Consider the following 19,589-nt stretch of genomic DNA (forward strand, 5'->3'; position numbering starts at 1 on the left):
CCACTTCTTCTACGTCGGGCGGTCAAGTTTTTGGCTTTTCTTGAGATGAATCAGTAGAGAAAGACTCCGACCATCCTACACGAATCCGTAGAGAGAGTCTCTAATAACCCGAAATCCAAACATAATTGCTTTAAATGCTTATTTAAATGTCTCGTTAAATTTTTCACTAAATACCACATTAAAGGCTACGTTCTGTACTACAGCCTAAAAGATCTTTCCTATCATTAACTTTATCAAGTCAACTTTAGTTCATTATCGCGTTACCTGAAATGCTCATGATCGCAAACTAAGAAAACTCTAATCCTCGAGACAAGGACCCTTGCTTAAGTCTAGTTCCTGCCCTATTGGATCTAATCTAGTATTCTTTTGACCACTAGACTTCTTAGCTCTTTGCCTGAGCTCGTCAATCCTCCGAACTTGGGAACCGGGCCTAGGGGTTCTCCTTCAACTACTTCAACTTACAACCATCTCGGTATACCTTCACTTGAGCCATTTCATACCTTGGTTTGTCAAAGGACTTCGGAGATACCATGTGTCATCCGTCATGTTACTGTTTATTGAGTATGTTAAGCCATGTTGTGAGCCTAACCTTCATTGCTATCATTGTAACTAGTGGCATAAACGAACTGAGTCGAATTAAATAATACAAAATTTGAAGGTTCGATATTGGCTCGAATTAATTATATTCGTGTTCGAGTTCGATTTGATGTTTGAAAATTCTAAAACTTTATGTTCGAATTCGATTCGAATTAAAGCTCGAGTTCGAGTTTGTCTCAAAAGATTCGAACATATTTATTAACTATTTAAACTATGGCTCGAAAACAATAACTGAAAATTTATGAAAAAATTGTACTCAGAATATTGAAATTTGTTCGCGTTGTTTATGGTAAAAAAATAAAATAAAACGACGACGAATCAGTAGAGATTAAAATAAATAAATACTTCAGCGCTCCCAGTGCAAAATTTCAAACAAAAGAAATGCTTTGGCTTCGTTAACATCTTGCTGTTACGCAGATTTGCAGAGAGTAAGAGATCTCCTGCAGCAATGCCTCATCGCAACATCTCCACTGCTCAGTCTCATCCCCTCCCTCTGCTGGTAACGCTCAATTGCATCGAGGACGCTGCACTTGAACAGCAATGCTTGTCGGGAATCGCGCGCGTGGAGCATGTGCCTCTCAGCAGGTTGGCCGAGTCTCGGATCGAATCTGCGGCGGCTGTGCTTCTCCACTCGCTCGCCTTCCTCCCGCGCGCTGCTCAGCGGAGACTCCGCCCTTGGCAGTTGATTCTCTGCCTCGGTTCGGCCGACCGTGCTGTTGATTCAGCCTTAGCTTCCGACCTTGGCTTGAGCCGGATGATCCACGTTGACGTCAGCCGCGCGGAGGAGGTGGCGGATACCGTGATGGCGCTTATTTTGGGACTCCTTAGGCGGACGCATCTGTTGTCGCGACGCGCGCTCTCGGCTTCGGGGTGGCTCGGCTCAGTGCAGCCACTTTGTCGTGGAATGCGCCGATGCCGTGGTCTGGTGTTGGGGATTGTTGGTAGATCTGCCTCTGCAACGTCTTTGGCTAATAGGAGCTTGGCGTTTAAGATGAGTGTGCTCTATTTTGATGTTCACGAGGTATGCTGAACTACTTAATTGTATTTGTGTTGGCAGTTTGCATTGCTCTATCGTATTTTTATTTCCGAACTATGCGGACTGTAATTGTTTCTTGTAGTTTTACTTGGTTTATTATTGGTTTATCGGCATGGATTACAGCTAAGGGAGGTCTGGAAACTGTTATTCAGTTTATAATTTTGTATATCTTCCCCTGTGTAGTATAGCCATTCACTGCTTTGTTAAGCTACCGTTTCACTTTAAATAGTTGTGATTAATTGTACTTGGTAGTTTACAATCAGTTCGATTATGCAATGTGATGTTCTTGTTGATTCTACCTAGTTTAACATTATTTTTAGATACATTTTTTTGCTAATTTCAAGGTGTTGCATGCTTAATCCGCATATTAGCTAAGCTGGCTACCAACAGTTGTATCAATATTTCGGTGAGCCAAAAGTTCTTTTTTGATTAATATGCTAACTTTTCGAGTATAAAGTTATGTACTTTAAAATTATGTCTTGGTTTCATTGACTTTAGCTATTTTGCATATTTGGTAGGACATTCATACAGTTACATGTGTTTATTCTCCTTGTATCATCTTCTAATTAAGGTGTTTGTTTCTGGAACCTATTTAGGACAATGGTAGAATGAGTAGATCTTCATTGACATTCCCAGCTGCAGCGAGAAGAATGGATACTCTAAATGACTTGCTTGCTGCAAGCGACCTCATATCTCTGCACTGTGCTCTGACTAATGAAACAACTCAAATTATCAATGGAGATTGTTTGCAACAAGTAAAGCCTGGTAAATTAATAAATTGCTTGTGAGATTCTGTGGTCCTTGATTTTTGAACCCCGTGTCTTATAAGGATGATATTTCTATGGAAGGGGCATTTCTTGTGAATACTTGTAGCAGCCAGCTGCTGGATGATTGTGCTGTGAAACAATTGTTGATTGATGGCACGCTTGCTGGCTGTGCCCTGGATGGTGCTGAAGGGCCACAGTGGATGGAAGCATGGGTATGGCAAATAGTGTTAGCCTGTTAGGCTATGGATGTAATAAATATGTGGTTTAGAGAGATACGAAATTGCATTTTTCTTTTGGGTATGATTGTTATTATGATCACTTTTTTTTTCTCAAAGGTTTTTATTGCTTTTGTTTGAATGCGAATCTTGCCCATATCAAATGTAGCAACCCCTCTAACTGAAAGCTTGTGTATTTTGATTTTTACTGTCCTTCATACTGGGGTGTATGTGTGGGATCACATTTAAAATTTGGTATAAGTACTCAGAAAACCAAAGGAAGGGTTGTACACAGGATTTGACGGGGTGATGCATTATTGCATTTTTTTGGGTTCAAATTACTAATATGGTTTCCGTGGTCATTTGTTAGCATACTGTAACTGCCACCACTGAGAATATAAGCCCTGACATCTCTCAGGAATCAGGATAATCATATTGCCTTTTCTCTAGCATTTTACTGCAATTTTATCACCACATTTCAGGTGAGGGAAATGCCCAATGTTCTGATACTTCCTCGAAGTGCAGATTATAGTGAAGAAGTATGGATGGAGATAAGAGAAAAGGCAATTTCCATTTTACAGAAATTTTTCATGGATAATGTCATCCCAAAAAATGCTGTATCTGATGATGAGGAGGAATTGGAAAGTGATCTGGGGTTTGTGAATGAACACCATCATTTGCTTGGCAATGAAACTTCATTCCAAGGTTCTGTTGGTGATAGAGTGGCTGAAGATATTCAGTCACCAGCTGAAAGCTCCCAGAAAAAGGTTTTAAATCCGTCAAAAGAGGCATCATCCCATACCCAAGGTTCTGTTTTGTCTCAAAATACTTCCAGTAGATCTGAAATAAAGCGAAGCAGATCGAGTAAGAAGGCTAAAAAGAGGCATGGGCGCCAAAAATCTCAGCATAAAACGGATGATTCTTTGACTTTTGAAAAAGTAAATACTTCTTACAGAGAAGATGACGTTGATATGAGTGGCACAGATCAGGTGTTGAGCTCCAGTTCACGTTTTGCTTCTCCCGAGGATTCAAGGAACAGGAAGACATCAATTGACTCAAAAGCAGAATCACCTCCAGAGCTTATCCTGACTCCATACTTAGAACTCTGTGAAAAACCTGGTGAACTGCTGAAAGACGGTTGTATTATTGCTTTACATGCCAAAGATCGTCTTGCGCTTCATGTCTCTAGGCAAAGAATTCAAGGTGGTGGTTGGTTCCTTGACACATTGCCAAATGTCACAAAAAGAGATCCTGCTGCACAGTTCCTCGTTGAATTCAGAAGCAAGGTATGTAGATTGAGATTTTCTTTTGTTTTTTGTTGTACTTGATATGATCTGCTTTCTGTGGTTGTTGATGTATAAGAGCTAAAAGTTACAGAACATAGTGAATGAGAATGGTATGTAAGAAATCTAACTATTTTATCTTTGATAACCATGCTTTACAGGATTCAATGGGGTTCAGATCATTTACAACTGGAGGAAAGCTGTTACAGGTATTGCGATTGAGTTGTAAATATGTTGTCATGCACTTCTCGAGTGTCTAAGAATGATGGAAGGGATAGGATGTGATGATATATTTAGGATCTGTCAAAATAAACTAATCTACTCCCAATGGTTAAATATGTGGTTTTAAAAGCATAAACGTTAATCAAGTTCTGTATATTTGACTTTTGTTATCGTATAATTGAGTTTGTCCAAGTTCTCTTTCCAAATAATGCGTGGTTCTTGACATGACAATTAGGAAATAATTAGAAAATTTATTATTTCAATATTAACTTGGATTTTGCAGATCAATAGAAGAATGGAATTTGTATTTGCTAGCCACAGCTTCGATGTCTGGGAGAGTTGGACAATTGAAGGTTCTTTGGAAGATTGTAAGTTGGTGAACTGCAGAAATCCTTTGGTAAGTTCTCATTTTGACGGTGCCCGTATTATTAATTTTTGAATTGCTGCTATACAAATCCTGATTTTATGAAGTATTATATTTTCTCTTATGTCACACTTTCCATGAAATATGTTCTATTCGCGATGATTTGCAGGCCATATTGGATGTGCGTGTTGAAATTGTTGCATCCATAGGCGAAGATGGTATCACCCGCTGGCTTGACTAGGCCTTTGGAGTTGGAACGATCAGTTTTAACAATTTGATCAAGGTTTGTAATATGTCTGAGAAGATCTTATCATTTGTAATGCATTCAATGCTTGTGCTGAAATCACGGATGCAATTTTATGATAGATGCACCTGCTTTGTTGGAAAAGCCATGTTGCTCAATTTCAATGATATCTAATTCTTCCACTTTTGGGTGTTGGCCATTCATTCCTCCTGAGTTTTTGCTTTGACCCATGACTTGCGGTGAATATTTTGGGTCTCTACCCATCGAATGCAAGCATGAAGACCGAACTTTGTGTATGAAACCACCTCCATTTCTTCACATTCAAAAACCTATCAGATCTCATAAAAGGAAAAAAAAAACTATTAGGTATAAATCTAATTTTTCTTCAATCTTATCCTTCCTTGTTTTTTATTTATTGGATCTTACAAACTAAAAAAAAAAGTTGATTATTTTAAAGCGAGAATCAATTTTTATGTTTCAACAAAAGATAAAAATTGTTGGATGATTGTATGTATAATTCGATAAATTGTTAAAAATTTCGTTAAAGAAAATTTAATTATTATAATAATTATCTTTGTATAACTTTGAATCGATTTAATTCAAGTTCAATATTCTTGGTAAAAATTATGTTTTAATTAATATTGTTAATTATTTGAGTAATTTAACATCTTTGAAATGTAGTGTACTAGTACCTAATCTAAAAGGATCATCAAAATTCTTTTTTATTAATAAAACTGATTATATGTTATTATTATTCTGCTTCATAATTTTTAAATTTGTATTAAAAAAAATTTAATCTTTTAAATCCATTTACCTGAAATAATCATAATGATTTATACTCGATAATTTGAATAGGTCTTTTGTGAGATAGTCTCACGAATCTTTATCTGTAAGAGGGTCAACCCTATCGATATTCACAATAAAAATTAATATTTTTTCATTGATGATCCAAATAAGAGATCCGTCTCATAAAATACTACTCGTGAGACCGTCTCACACAAATTTTTGTCCGATAATTTTAGCGAATACTCGTGACTTGTTACATGGCGTTGATTGCAAATTATGATATAGAACATTAAACTTGTGCATTTAATATGCTGAATCGGTCTCTTGCTTATCCAATTCTCCGTAATTAATCTCTCTCTATTGAATTAATTAACGCGCACTTTGTTTTACACGTATCTATCTGTTGACAACCGTATAAGTTGCTGCGTCTGGAAATGATCTTGGCAAGCGTGCCTATGGCTAAAGCCTCCTTTATCGGCGCAGAACAGCCTCTGGCTCCAGATCTCGCTGCTGATCGTGCAGTCCTCCGCACCGGCCGAGCTTCTCGCCGCCGCGACATCGTATTCGTAGTAAATCCTCGAGGTATCTCGTGTTTTACACACGCTCTGTCAGGTTTTGACTTGCTAAAAAAATGGATGTAGGCTTGGACACACTGTTTCGCTCACAGTTGCACTGTTTGCAGTTTGAGTTTTGAAATTTCTGAAATCTGAAATTTAGAACTGATGACTCTGAGCAGGAGCTAATGGAAGGACGGGTAAGGAGTGGAAAAAGCTGTTGCCTTACCTGCAGTCTCGCCTTGGTTCTGAATGCAATGTGAGAAATATTTTTTTTTTCAAAACTATTAATTCAAATACCGAGTTATTTTAACTACTGATTTGCTTCATGATAAGCTTAATTTCTATCCTCTATAATGATCAATGGTGGTGTTGGTCTTTCTTTTCGCTTAAGTTTCTTTTTCTGTTTACATTGAACTCTGCTGGTTTAGCTTGTATCTGGCAGATAGCCTATCCCTTCTGCGGTATGGTTCTGTCCGGTTGGCTTTACCATAAACTTTCAGTCGATGAATTCGGAAAAAAATTCAGTGGCCCTTGCTATCTCTGTGTCACAGCATACAAATTAATATATTGTCGTGTTTGCTATTTTTATTTAGACAGAAGGGTAACTTACTTTTGCGTGGGTTATCATAGCTTTACTCATGTGCTTCTTCAATTTTCCATGGAGTAATTTTAGAATGTTTTTCCCTCTTATGGTCAGATATGTGAATCTTTGACTGCTGGTCCTTGTCATGCGATAGACATCACAAGGGAGGTGAGAAATACTATCTAATGTATGTATAAGCTCATAATAATCAATTATTTGAATAGAAATTTATTTTATAACCAGGCTATACGTGAGGGTGCTGATGCGATAATTGCTGTTGGAGGTGATGGAACTCTTCACGAGGTATATTTTATTTATACTTCAGATAGATTCTAGTTGGCTACAGCATGAAATGACTTCTTGCTGCCACGATATAATTACATTGTAGGTGACATCATCATGTTATCTCTGATATCTTTTGGCCACTAACTCACAGGACATTATCTTCACGAATTTCAATTCCTCTTTAAGTGTTGAAATAACTCAGAGGTTTGGAGTAAAGAAATAGCTGAAGGGGTTAATAGACGAGCTTGCAAGATTGTTCGATGTTCCATATTGTTAGTTCATACCACGAGCCCTTATTTGTATGACCATTTGTGGCATATGTTGATGCAAATATAGTTGTTTTCGTCTTAATAATATGTGAATGGATGGCTTCTCTTACCTGGATATGGGCTTTTGACATCTCACATTTTTTTCTCTATTTAACTCTTTTAACATCATATCTCACGAACCATCATGTATTCATTGTAAGGACATCCTGTATATTGCTTTAAGAGTGGCCTCTAATATCAAAATAACAAAGTATGACCCGGTTAATTTGAAAATTGTAGGTTGTAAATGGCTTTTTCTGGGGAGGTAAACCTGTTGCTAATAATGATTCGACTGCTCTCCACACCACTGCTCTTGGTGTAAGTGATACTTGTGTGTTTAAATTCTAACATGTAGAGTTTCTTTTGGATTTGAGTTAATGCGTTAATCTCTTTTGACTTGATCATTGGAATATAAGTTTTATCTGTTGTCCTCTCGGCAGCTTATCCCCTTGGGAACTGGTTCCGATTTTGCAAGAACATTGGGATGGTCAGTTCAATCTCCCGTAGCTGGTTGTTTCTGATTGGCTTTCTGTACTTTTAATTTCATGCACACATGAGAAGAAAGAAACAGATGTTCTATTTTTTTTGGTGTTATCAGGAAAAATGATCCTTATGATTCCATTGACCGAATTGCTAAAGGTATATGTTGTCTGCTAGCGCTTTACCAGATTTCTACTCTTGTCAACATTGTAATAAGTTGCAGCTCTACCACATTATGTGCCTTTTGTTCTCCTCTATTGAGTAATTTTTCAGGGATGAGATCTCACATAGATGTTGGATTCATTAGTGGAGAAAGAGGCGAACCACATTATTTCATAAATGTTGCCGATGCTCATTTGTAAGGATGAATTTGTGTGCATCTATTATGGAGTGTAATAAACTATGGTTTTGTACCAAAAAATCCATCTTGATTTTCTTTCTTGTACTTCTAAACTTGCAGGAGTGCCAAGGCTGGTTATTATGCTTCAAGATACAAAAAGTTCGGAAATCTCTGTTACGTTATTGGAGCTTTGCAAGCTTTTTTCAGTCATCATAACCAAGACCTTAGAATTAAGGTTTATTTTGATTCCCTGTGCAAGACCTCTACAAAAATCTTAGACAATTTGCCTTAAGTTTTTCTTGTCTTAGGACAAGCTAACATTTTGTTAATTTCATCAAGGTTGATGATGGTGATTGGGAAGTATTCTCCCAAGTAACCGCTCTTTGCATTGGAAATGCTAAATATTTTGGTGGTGGAATGAAGATTTCCCCAAATGCCGACCCCTCTAGTGGGGACTTTGAGGTGAAATGTTGACATAATTCATTTATCCACGTCTATAGCTTTTTGTCGCAAAAACTTTACTTTCGCATACCTGTCCAGGTGGTCATTCTTCAGGATTTCAAATGGTATGACTTTGTTCTCAAACTGCATAAGCTATACAATGGTACACACTTATCAGTGAACAATGTATCTTCAAGAAGGTACCCATCTCTCACGTGAAAACTATAATTTGTACATTCCTCTGTATTGTATACTCATTGGTCACTGTCGTGGACTTTGAAGATAAGTGTTCTGTATCTGATAAAGTTGTAATTCGGGCTAGTAAATGAGGTTTCAAGCTGTTGAGAAATGTTTGAACTTGATACTAAGATGAAACACAATTATTTTTAATAACCGACTTAGCGGCTTAGTGGCAGTTTTAAAGTTCTTAACTTGGTGAAATTTAGATTGCTTGAAGCTTGCACGTTGACTTCTTCTTCTTGATTTATTTACGTTGATAGAACAATTTTTTTTAGCTTCGTTTGGTATATTTATTCGGGCTTTATATGACCTGGTATACCAACTTTAACGCTTATTCTATTTTCCAGAGCATGTTCAATTGAAGTCCAGGAAATTGTAAGAAGTGGCGACATCTTTGTCCAGTCGGACGGGGAACATTTAGGCTTCCTTCCAAGGAAATTTAGCATATTACCTGGCGCTATTGAAATGATACGCTAACTTCCTCCCGAATAACTCAACATGAGTGAAGAAACCTGCTCCTTTCTGTAACACAACAATAAATGCAAGCTTCCTATTGCCTGCCGCATTGCTGTTCTCCAGAATCAACATCACAAGAAAGAAGATGCGCTCAACATGAGAAAGAAAAAAGGAGTCCTTTTGGCAAATCCATTTTGTCGACTAGATTTAAGATGATGTTTCGTGGCTGGTCGAGTAAAATGGGGTCGAGCTTGTGAAACAAAGTTCGAACTTTTTGTAGTGTTATCATTTTCTTTGACATTATTCTATCAGTGTATATTTATTTCTCACCCTTGTATGGATTATCAATTGCGATGCGAGCTCGCCTCATTTCTCTGTGATTTTTCTTGCCAACCAGAATATAATATTGTTTATCAAAACCTTATTTTATATTGAATATTTTTAAATTCCTCGTATTTTTCGTTTGCTTCTACATCTGGTAGCAGGAGTGCCAAGTCTTCCGTCTGATTGGCCCATAATATTTTATGGACAATATTTGTAGAAAGCTGCTGCTGATATTGCTCTTCTTTTCTGCAAGCTTTTTGCGATGGACACTTTTCTTTCATTCAAACCTGTGCTTATCCCTCCCTCTCCAAACCTCCATTCTAACCATCTGATTTTTAGTCCTAACTATTGCCAGAAAGTGAACAAATTCCGAGGCTGTGCAAAGAGTAAAACTAATCAAGATTCTGAATCGGAAAATGTGTTGCTCAAAATCGCCTGGTATGGCTCTGAATTTCTTGGTATAGCTGCTTCTTTCCTCCGTTCTCCAACGAGGACCGAGGATGCAGGAGGAGGTGTCACAGAGCTTTCTATTGATGGGTTAGGAAAGATTGATCGGGCTGTGGTTGTGGCAGTCATCAAAGAGGACGTCCAAAGATCATACTTTGTCACTGGTAAAATACTGATATTTATGAAATAATTGCTCTTGAATATATCTGCATCTGCAGATTGGTGTTTGATTTGTCTTAGTGGACTACTTAAAAAAGTGCAAATTTAACTTAGATAAGTGGGTTATCACCAATGTAAGTATGCGTTTGTGCTTACGCCTGTAGAAACACCCTCTAATTTAAAGTCATTGGACCATGTGAGTCCACATATTTCTTGGAGCATCTACTACTTATTTTCATCATTCAAAGGTCCAAATCTTGCCACACTAAATGTGATGAATTTGACCCCTTGTAGCATAGAATTTTCCCAGTGTAACCCTTTACAGGGATAATCCTCGACTTTAGGTTTTGCGACAGGGAATTTTATCATTTTTTCCCCTCGAGAAAGTGAGTTTGTCATTTTGACACATCATTTATTGACAAGGAGAAGTGTGTTTTTGGTAGCCAGATATGTGCTTTAGACATTTATAAATATTTTTTTTTTCCTTTTGATGGTATGGCCTGGTGACAAAGTTGAATCCCTCTTCGTATGCTGTTAAAAAGATTGCAGTTCACCAACGTTTGGGACCTTGGGGTTGGAAAATGTTTGGCTTCTTTGTGGGATGTGTTTTGAAATCACCTGAGCTATGGACATCCCTTTATTCATTTTTAAAGGTAACGAATGAGTCAGGGAAAAACTAATCTTGCTCTTTAATGCTTCAGGAAAACTGACACTTGATGCTTACGAAGAGAATTGTGAATTTGCTGATCCAGCCAGTTCCTTTTGAGGTCTAAGTGAATTCAAAAGAAACTGTACCATTTTGGTTATCTACTTGAAAAGTGAGATATAAACTCATGAAATGGGAGGACTTTGAGGTCAGGTCAACAACCAAACAGCTCAACTTGTCCCAATACGCTCCCCCTTTTAAGTTCCAGCAACTTTTCGTTGTTACATAACCTTTTAATTTGGCACTTCATACTTTTGTCTTTGAGACGCCGTGTACATAGAAAGCTGGTGGATTTTGAGGTTTCGTATTAGTGCAGGTGAATTATTGAAAATTTATACGTGCTTGTGATCATACCAAACTGAAGGAAAATCTGTTCCATTTGTCCTTGTTTTCAGGGTTGAAAATCCTTTAAAAAAACTGCGATTTTACTGAATAATTTAATAGCACATGTGTATTACTTTGGTGAACAATCTGGATACATATGTGCGTGTGAATTCAAGTTTTTGTTTTTTATTTTTTAGAAAAACCATGAAGTCAAGATTGCAAGTAGCGATTACCCTTCTCCGAGCTTTAATTCTGCATCTTTGTATATAAATAACTAACATCCTGCTTGGATATTTTTCAGGCATGTGGAACACTGGAATGTACCCAAAATGACTTTTGAAGCAAATTTTTAAACCTAGCAGGGATTATTTAGCAACAAGTCTAGCAAACTTCAGACCAAGAGAAATAAATTTGAAAAATCTCCGGAAGAAGTTACAACAAATAATATAATCAGCAAGGACAGGTATAATCTGTATTGTTGCAATCGATTTTCAAATTTCTATTGTTTCGCCTTCTTTACATTCATGAACGTCAATTGCGACCGTCCCTTCTTTTTGTGTTGGAAGCACTCTGCAGCAATTTCTCCTTGGAGGCTGCAAATAAAAAGAAAATGGAGAATCAGTACAATTGAAGCAAACGAGAGAATACCACTGTCTAGCCATGTTAATGTATTTTGTTCTGAAGATATAGTCCGTTTACCTTGTCCCATAAATTGGGATCAGGCTTCTTATAAACTTCCACTCTATAAATACTAGAAGGATCATGATCCATCTTCCAGTTGCAGCTCGTCTCCGACTTCGACACGACGTATTCGCTAGCCGTTTTGTTTGTTGCATTGTTAAACACGGCGTTGGATAACACGTAAACTGATGGCCTTTCACAAGCATTCCTTCCCAACGGTCTCGTGTTGAATATCAAACCAGAACCATCAGCTACTCTGTACCAATCCAGAAAAGTTCTTGTGGGCATCTCCATGTCGATGGCCCTGATAAGGCCGCGATAGATGTGGGCTGTGTAGCCCCATGAGTTCGAAATCGTCCAGTTACGGGTTTTATCGTAACATATGGACTGCTGCATGAGCCCAGCTGAGTCCAGTCTCATGGGCATCTTAAGACGTTTAAGGGCATGGGACTGGTCCACGTTTGGGAATATTGGGTCCATTACATCGAGGTGGTGGAGTGTAACTAATGGTGCTATTGGATGCGCAGATAGTAGGCCCATTGGGTTGCCGTAGATGTCCAGCTGCAGTCAGAGTCAAATTAGCATTTCATATTAATTATAATTCTTATATATACCTATATAGTTTGATCTTTTGGTTCATGATTTAATAAGATCAATAGAAAAATTAGAATCTCTATCATGGCGAGTATATTAAAAGAGCTCGAAACATCTTTATGTAAAATAAACAGTCGATTAAAATATATATTTAAATCACAAACGTAAATCTGTTGGCAGTGTTTTTGCGTTTTAACAATATGTCATAAAATAAATATGATCTATGTAATGCCATAGGCTGTGATTAGGATCTCATATGAGAACGATATAATTTGAGACGGGTCAACCCTACCTATTCACATAAAAAAATACCCTAAATTGACTTTTTATGGTGAACAAAAGAGATCCTCGCACAATAAGATCGTTTCACACAGTTTGTCTGTGATAACAGAAGAGTTTCAAAAAGATATGCTTTAACGAGGTTACAGCACAAAATAGATTTTTTTTTTTTTTTTTTTTTTTGTGCATATGAGATCCTGTAATGAAACTAACTACTACAAAATTTCAATATTGAAAGGATCAAGAAATCAGATTCTTGTACATCCTTCAAATATAATTATGTATAAAAAATTTATGTTACTTCTTTAAAAATATTTTTTTAATTAAAAACAACAAACTTTTTTGTAATTTTTTTAAAATTATTATTGACATCATTATTTGAAAAATGCACGAGATAAGTTGGTATGCCGCCCGCTACTAGCCACCGAATCCGAAGCAGATAAAATCCAAATCAAACCTGGTGAAATCCAACTTCCTTGGTGAGAGGAACTCCAAGTTCAGACATGCAAGGCGTGGATCCTATCATCTGAGCCGTACATTGCAGGGTATCTCTCGATGCATCTATCTTGCAATTTTTCAAGTTCTTTAGCCAATGGATAACTTATGGCAAACCCTCCCCCTCCATAAGCCATATTGTATGAAAAACGTAAGTTCTGTGTATGACTTTCCGTTGTACTACCAATATAATAAAACTTGGTATGATCATATTTGGACAAAACCCTAACAAGATTATCCGCCACGAAAACCGTATCATCGTCTCCCAACACGATCCATCTCACATCATCCAACTCCAACCTAACGATCTCCGACACTATACGTGATATTCTTAAAGCGGAACGGTCACCACCCATGTGGGAATACGGGAACTCTGATGTATCGCTCGATATCTTCACTTCAGGAAGAGACTCATCGCCGTCGACCGGCTTATCAAGCCATGCGAAACCTCGCATCTCTTCCGGCCTCCACCATATTTTAATGTACTCTTTCCTCCTGTGCCATAGTTTAGAAGAAGCTCCAATGCCAAAAACAACGTGTTTGAGTTGGGTTCTCTCTTGAAAACCAGGGTTTTGAAGTGCAACTTCTGTCTGGTTTTTCGAAAGGGGATCAACAAGGTTTTGAGAATCCACTGTTCTAATTAAAGCATCGTTGTTATTGTAGTGATCTCTTAAACAAAGGGGCATGACAATTGAAGCTGATCTGAAGATGAATAAAACGAAGGAGAAGACGATGAAGTTGGCCAGCATCAACGATATGATGATCCTTGATGAACAATTTTGGCGTTTTGATGACATTGTTGCATCCAACTGCATTCAGGTGATTTCCTTGCACAATCAATCAGTGTTCAAGATGATGTTTTACGATTAAAAAACAAATCAATGAAGATTTGCAGTGAAGAAGTTTGAAATATCTGGAATTAGCTTTAAGATTTTACTGTCCAAGTAGGAGACTTAATGTATCAGGATTGTAAGGTTCTTCTAATCGGATTGCTTGTTGGGCTTGGTCCATTATATATACCAGTTTTTTATTGGGCCTGGAAAACTTTGGCACGGATTGGCATACGGCCCAGGATTGAGAACGAAACAATCCTACATATGAAATTGTTGACCCGAAATATTTAAATAAGCCGAGCCCATCAGAGAGAATTGAACCCACTTTGGCCCATTTGCCCTCAACCGACCACGATCGAAATGGAAATCAGTCACTGCATGGAATTTGAACAAAACTGGAGAGGAAAAGGTCGACACAAGCAATCATCAAAGTTGGTTTGGTCAGAGTGGGGGCCTCTCAAGAGCATATCACTACTTTGTGCGCTCAAAAGGGTGTGTGGCCGTGGAAACCACTGTTGGCTAAGAGTTGCATCCTATCGAAACATCGATTTGTTCTTTGGTTGGTTGCCCACTCGAAGCTTATGACACGGGATAGAATGGGCTTTCTTCCAGATCGTAGCTGTGTTCTTTGCAAGGATTATCTTGAAACGGTACATCACTTATTCTTCTCTTGCAAAATTTCGAAGATTATTTGGAACAATGTGCGCAATTGGCTTGACATGAGGAAGAACATGGCAACTCCGAATTCAATACTTACAGCCTTCCGAAACAACTACAAAGGGACATCCACTTTAGCGAAGATGAGAATCACAGCACTATCTACAACGGTTTACCAGGTTTGGAATCTTCGGAACAAGGTAATTTTCGACAATGAGAAGCCTAATGTTGACGCCATTTTCATGAAGATTAAGATTCATACATACCGTTGTGTTCCAGAAGCGACAAATGTGTTGATGTAGATTGATATATGTGGTAGTGGTTCTGAGGGATGTATGGTATGTTTTTGATTGGTAATTAGTCTAGCTCCTGGGGATGCCCAGTGTATTTGTATTACTAACTTTTTACCTATTTTAATGGATTCAATTCATAAAAAAAAACAACTAAAATATTCTCTGCAACATCTTTTAAAATTTACAGAAATAGTTTCTAAAATTTCAGCAGCTCTTATATTGTCAATTTCATGTTTTTAATTTCCAATAGTTTTTCTACAAGTCCCTGGCGTTTATAAACGATATTTTCACTTTGTTGTACTCAATTCCAGTTTATAAATATGTTTAATCCATTCAAATTAACATAATTAATTTTCTGTCTTCTTTGCGAGTCGATTCTTTGTCATTTCTTTTGTTAAACGGTAATTCATTTTTTTAGCATTTAAATGTGAAGAGGTTAGAACCAACAGTCAAATCGAGTAAGAAAGACATCTAGAGCACAAGGATCGTGAAAGTGAATGTTGTATGATTGGTTCAGAGTGTGATAGATGAGGCAAGGTTGCATGAGGATGGTTGAAATACTGAGTTGATATCAAGTATCCAGCCAATGTTGGATATGCTGTTGAATAAGAAAAATTTTAGGATTTTGGCAATATGACGGTGGTAAACACCATGGATTTAATTGGAAAAATTTATCCATCATCATCAAAAGGTCACTTTTTTTATAATATTGACTACAGATTTTTCACTAAATGGGTGGAAGCTGATTCCATGAAGAAAGTTGAGCAAAAAGATGTTATTGAGTTCTTTAAATAACATATTATTCATCAATTCAGAATTCCTCATATCAAGGAACTATGTTCAAAGGATAAAAAGTTAAAGAATCTGCAGATGATTATGGTATAAAGTTGATAAATTCCTCACCTCATTTTCTACAATTAATGGAAAAACCGAGACTTCAAACAAAGTTTTCATTAAAATCTTGAGAAAGATTATGGAGTTAACCCCATAAATTGACATAGATTATTGTCAGAAACGTTATGGGTATATCAAAGGTCGAAAAGAAGTGCAACTGAAATTAGTCCGTTTAAATTGTCTTATGGCTAAAATATTATTTTACCATTGAAGGTAGTAATCCCCTCGTTAAGGGTGGTGATACCTCATGGATGAGCCCATTAATTCTGGTCCATCTCTAGTCTAAATGGAAGACAGGCCCATCAAGGGCCCAAGTATTCTTTTATAAATACCAGTTTGAGTGTTCAGTTGATGAATTCAATATATTGTTTTCAGCCGCACCCTTAGCTGCTCCTCTCATATATCATCATTCTCTGACTTGAGCGTCGGAGGGACTATGCCAGGACACCCTCCTGACCCTCTTCTAACGGTCTTATTTGTGATTTTCAGGCCCAGGGTAATTTTGAAACCCGCGTCTGGACTAGTGACGTTTGCTGGGATCGGACCATAAATTTCTCGTGAATATCATGTGGCTAGTCAGAAGTTAAGTATGCAAACTTATATTGTTTTATTATTACAAAAATCAAAGGTTGCTCGTAGTTAAAATAAAAGAATAAAGAACAAATGAATTATACAAAAGATATATAGGCTGGAAAATAGTGAAACATGTAGGGTCAAAGGATCGCTAGTTCAGAAAATCTTCTCCCAATTAGGAAGAACTGTTTAAAATTCATTGTGGCTTGTATGAGAATTATATTGGCTATTCAGTATATATCACTAACCACATAAAATATGTAGCAATGGTAAATAATATCATTGTAGCTATCATAGGTAGTTCAGAAAATTTTCTCTCAATTAGGGGTTGATTATCCAAACCAAGGTTGAATTTTTCTTCTTACAAGTGACCGATTAATTTTCAAAAGTAGGCTGATAAGCCTGTGATATCTTTGTCCCACATTGAAAGAAATCAAGATTTAAAATGAGTTTATAATGGCTTACAATGGACTTCTATAGCAACTTGGGTTAATCATTTTCGTAAAGCGAGGACGAATACGAAGTAGTTGCTATAGGGGCCCATTGTGCAGTCACGCAGGCGCGGGCCTGGGCTCGGGGCGTGACAGAATGGTATCAGAGCCGGTCACCGGCATGGAACACTGGGAAATAAGTGCTATGCGGGGCAAAGTGCTACGTGCATGGGAGCCACCTCTTGAACCTGCGGGGCAAAGTACTACATGACGGGAGCCACCTCTTGAACCTGTAGGAGCCACCTCTAGATTCTCGGTGCTGGTGGATCGAGTGGTCAGGCCGCGACGAGGACGTCGCGTTCTGAAGGAGGGGTGATTGTGATATCCTTGTCCCACATCGAAAAAAATCAAGATTTAAAATGAGTTTATAATGGCTTACAATGGACTTCTATAGCAACTTGGGTTAATCATTTTCGTAAAGCGAGGACGAATACGAAGTAGTTGCTATAGGGGCCCTATTGTACAGTCACGCAGGCGCGGGCCTGGGCTCGGGGCGTGACAAAGCCTCTTTTTGAAAAATCTTTTGGCCAAACCATGACCATGATATGCCAATTTATTTTGTACACTCTTATGGTTTTTCTTTAGGATTTCAAGTAACTTTATAAATGTAAAAGTATTTTAGCCTATCAAGTAATTTTATCAATAATTTTAAAATTAATATAAGTAGGATCGAGTGTAAAAGTTATAGCTGGTGGTAATGGTACAACTCAAATATTTTAAACCGCACAACAGCTCAAGCACCACGGTTCGATCGCTCTACCAAGCAAGGACTATTATTGCACCCAACAATCTCCCTCCCAATAATTGCACTCCTTGCAATCAATGAGAATCGAACCCGTGACCTTGACTCTGATACCAATTGTAGGACCGAGCGCTTACCGCTTTACCAAAAGCTATAGTTGGTGGTAATGGTGCAACTCAAATCTTTTAAACTGCACAGCAACTCAAGCACCACGGTTTGATCGCTCTACCAAGCAAAGACAATTATTGCACCCAACAATATATACATCACTCCATTTTTTTCAGATTTTTTATTTATTACACTTCAAAATTCAGACATATATTATTTCTCATTAACAATTAATTCATACACTTAATTATGTTTTAAATGCACATGTACAAGAGCAAATGAAAATACAGGTAAAAAATCCAAACCATGCAAGATGTTGTTAGTGTCACGTTTCGAGAAGGAAATATAGTCGGTCTACATATGAAGATCCAGATACAACACAACAAAGATCCTACATATCCCACCAAAACACCGAATTAGTCAAGATACAAAGAGTCGGCCAAAAAGAAAACTCGAATTCAACTGATTTTAATCACCCATGGCAGCAAACAAAAGATCAAATGTCCAGCACACAAGCTTCTATTTACCGAATTCCACGGTGTATATGAAAATATCAAGAAGATAATAAACATTACTAATATTGAATATGTTGGTCCCACGTGCGAAATTTGAGATAATAAAACCCGAAAATAAAGAATAAACTGGACACCGAGATTTACGTGGAAAACCCCTAAAAATTATTAGGGTAAAAACCACGGGCAAGATGAAAAGAATTTCCACTATAATATTTTGTGGTGTACAACTCACTCACTGTGTTTCCAAAGAGAACACACACTCTCTTAATACAGGAGAACAAACACCTCACAAATATTATAGAACTAAACACTCAAATGCTTATAAGATGAGAGAAAACTCGAAGAAGGGATGATTTCAGAATGAAGGGAGGAGCTCTATTTATAGAGCCCCCTGACCGTGTGAACACGCGTTAAAAACGCGTATTCAATTTCTTTACGAAACTTTGCTTCCGGCCAACCCACGTTTTTATTTCATTCAGCTTTGCTGCCAGCCATGTGCATTTATTGCCATGGTCCTGCCGACATTTCTCCCACTTGGAGATTTGATTGAGAATCAAACACATCTCCACACATCCTTTCAATCTTGGCATTCCCTGCTGCTTACGTTTCCGTTAGACCACTTGAGAATCTACACCACTCAAACTTATCAGTGTTCACTGCCTTGGTCAGAAAATCAGCTATGTTGTCCTTTGTATGGATCTTCTGCATATCCACGCTTCCTTCTTCTACTACTTCCCGCACAAAGTGAAATTGTACTCCAATGTGTTTCGTCCTGGAATGAAAGGCTGGATTTCTTGTGATGTGCAAGGCACTCTGACTGTCACAAAACAAAAGAACATTCTTTTGTTTGTGCCCGATCTCCTCCTATAACCTTTTAATCCATATTGCCTCCTTGCAAGCTTGAGTAGCTGCCATGTATTCTGCCTCTGTTGTAGATAACGCCACAACTGTCTGCAGTTTTGAAACCCAGCTTACTGCTCCTCCTGCAAGCGTAAACACATAACCAGTAGTAGATTTCCTCTTATCAGGATCACCTGCATAATCTGAATCGACATAGCCCCTGAGTGTAAAATCTGATCCTCCATAACATAATGCAGCATTCGAGGTACCCTTAATGTATCGAAGGATCCTCTTAACAGTGCTCCAATGCTCTCGTCCAGGATTCTCCATATACCGACTAACTGCTCCCACTGCTTGAGCAATGTCCGGTCTTGTACATATCATAGCGAACATCAAACTTCCCACTGCTGATGCATACGGTACTCGAGAC

The 19,589-nt window shown here is 37.8% G+C and overlaps 3 protein-coding genes and 1 pseudogene across 5 annotated transcripts; 3 read left to right on the forward strand and 1 right to left on the reverse strand.

Moving 5' to 3' along the window:
• Nucleotides 1-953: 953 nt before the first annotated feature.
• Nucleotides 954-4,910, forward strand: LOC140811929 (C-terminal binding protein AN-like). Of its 2 annotated transcripts, XM_073170057.1 has the most exons (8): nt 954-1,618; nt 2,230-2,398; nt 2,482-2,612; nt 3,098-3,901; nt 4,060-4,107; nt 4,404-4,517; nt 4,654-4,767; nt 4,851-4,910. In XM_073170057.1, the coding sequence occupies exons 1-7, from the start codon at nt 1,046-1,048 to the stop codon at nt 4,723-4,725; spliced, it is 1,911 nt and encodes a 636-aa protein (XP_073026158.1). In that variant the 5' UTR covers nt 954-1,045; the 3' UTR covers nt 4,726-4,767; nt 4,851-4,910. The 2 variants fall into 2 exon arrangements, with proteins under 2 accessions (XP_073026158.1, XP_073026157.1); XM_073170056.1 differs by having other exon boundaries at nt 4,654-4,910.
• A 953-nt stretch (nt 4,911-5,863) lies between these two features.
• Nucleotides 5,864-9,573, forward strand: LOC140811733 (sphingoid long-chain bases kinase 2, mitochondrial). Of its 2 annotated transcripts, XM_073169789.1 has the most exons (12): nt 5,864-6,096; nt 6,251-6,327; nt 6,769-6,822; nt 6,898-6,957; nt 7,488-7,565; nt 7,688-7,734; nt 7,846-7,886; nt 8,001-8,085; nt 8,188-8,302; nt 8,407-8,529; nt 8,608-8,708; nt 9,096-9,573. In XM_073169789.1, the coding sequence occupies exons 1-12, from the start codon at nt 5,949-5,951 to the stop codon at nt 9,223-9,225; spliced, it is 1,059 nt and encodes a 352-aa protein (XP_073025890.1). In that variant the 5' UTR covers nt 5,864-5,948; the 3' UTR covers nt 9,226-9,573. The 2 variants fall into 2 exon arrangements, with proteins under 2 accessions (XP_073025890.1, XP_073025889.1); XM_073169788.1 differs by having other exon boundaries at nt 7,846-8,085.
• A 154-nt stretch (nt 9,574-9,727) lies between these two features.
• On the forward strand, nt 9,728-11,146 carry LOC140811735 (uncharacterized). Its single transcript, XM_073169790.1, has 2 exons — nt 9,728-10,139; nt 10,836-11,146. Exons 1-2 carry the CDS (start codon nt 9,791-9,793, stop codon nt 10,898-10,900), a joined length of 414 nt encoding a protein of 137 aa, XP_073025891.1. The 5' UTR covers nt 9,728-9,790; the 3' UTR covers nt 10,901-11,146.
• A 320-nt stretch (nt 11,147-11,466) lies between these two features.
• Nucleotides 11,467-13,950, reverse strand: LOC140811732 (uncharacterized; annotated as a pseudogene).
• Between the last annotated feature and the right edge of the window lie 5,639 nt (nt 13,951-19,589).

The sequence above is a fragment of the Primulina eburnea genome, chromosome 14 (assembly GCF_022965805.1).
Source record: "Primulina eburnea isolate SZY01 chromosome 14, ASM2296580v1, whole genome shotgun sequence".
Lineage (NCBI taxonomy): Eukaryota > Viridiplantae > Streptophyta > Magnoliopsida > Lamiales > Gesneriaceae > Primulina > Primulina eburnea.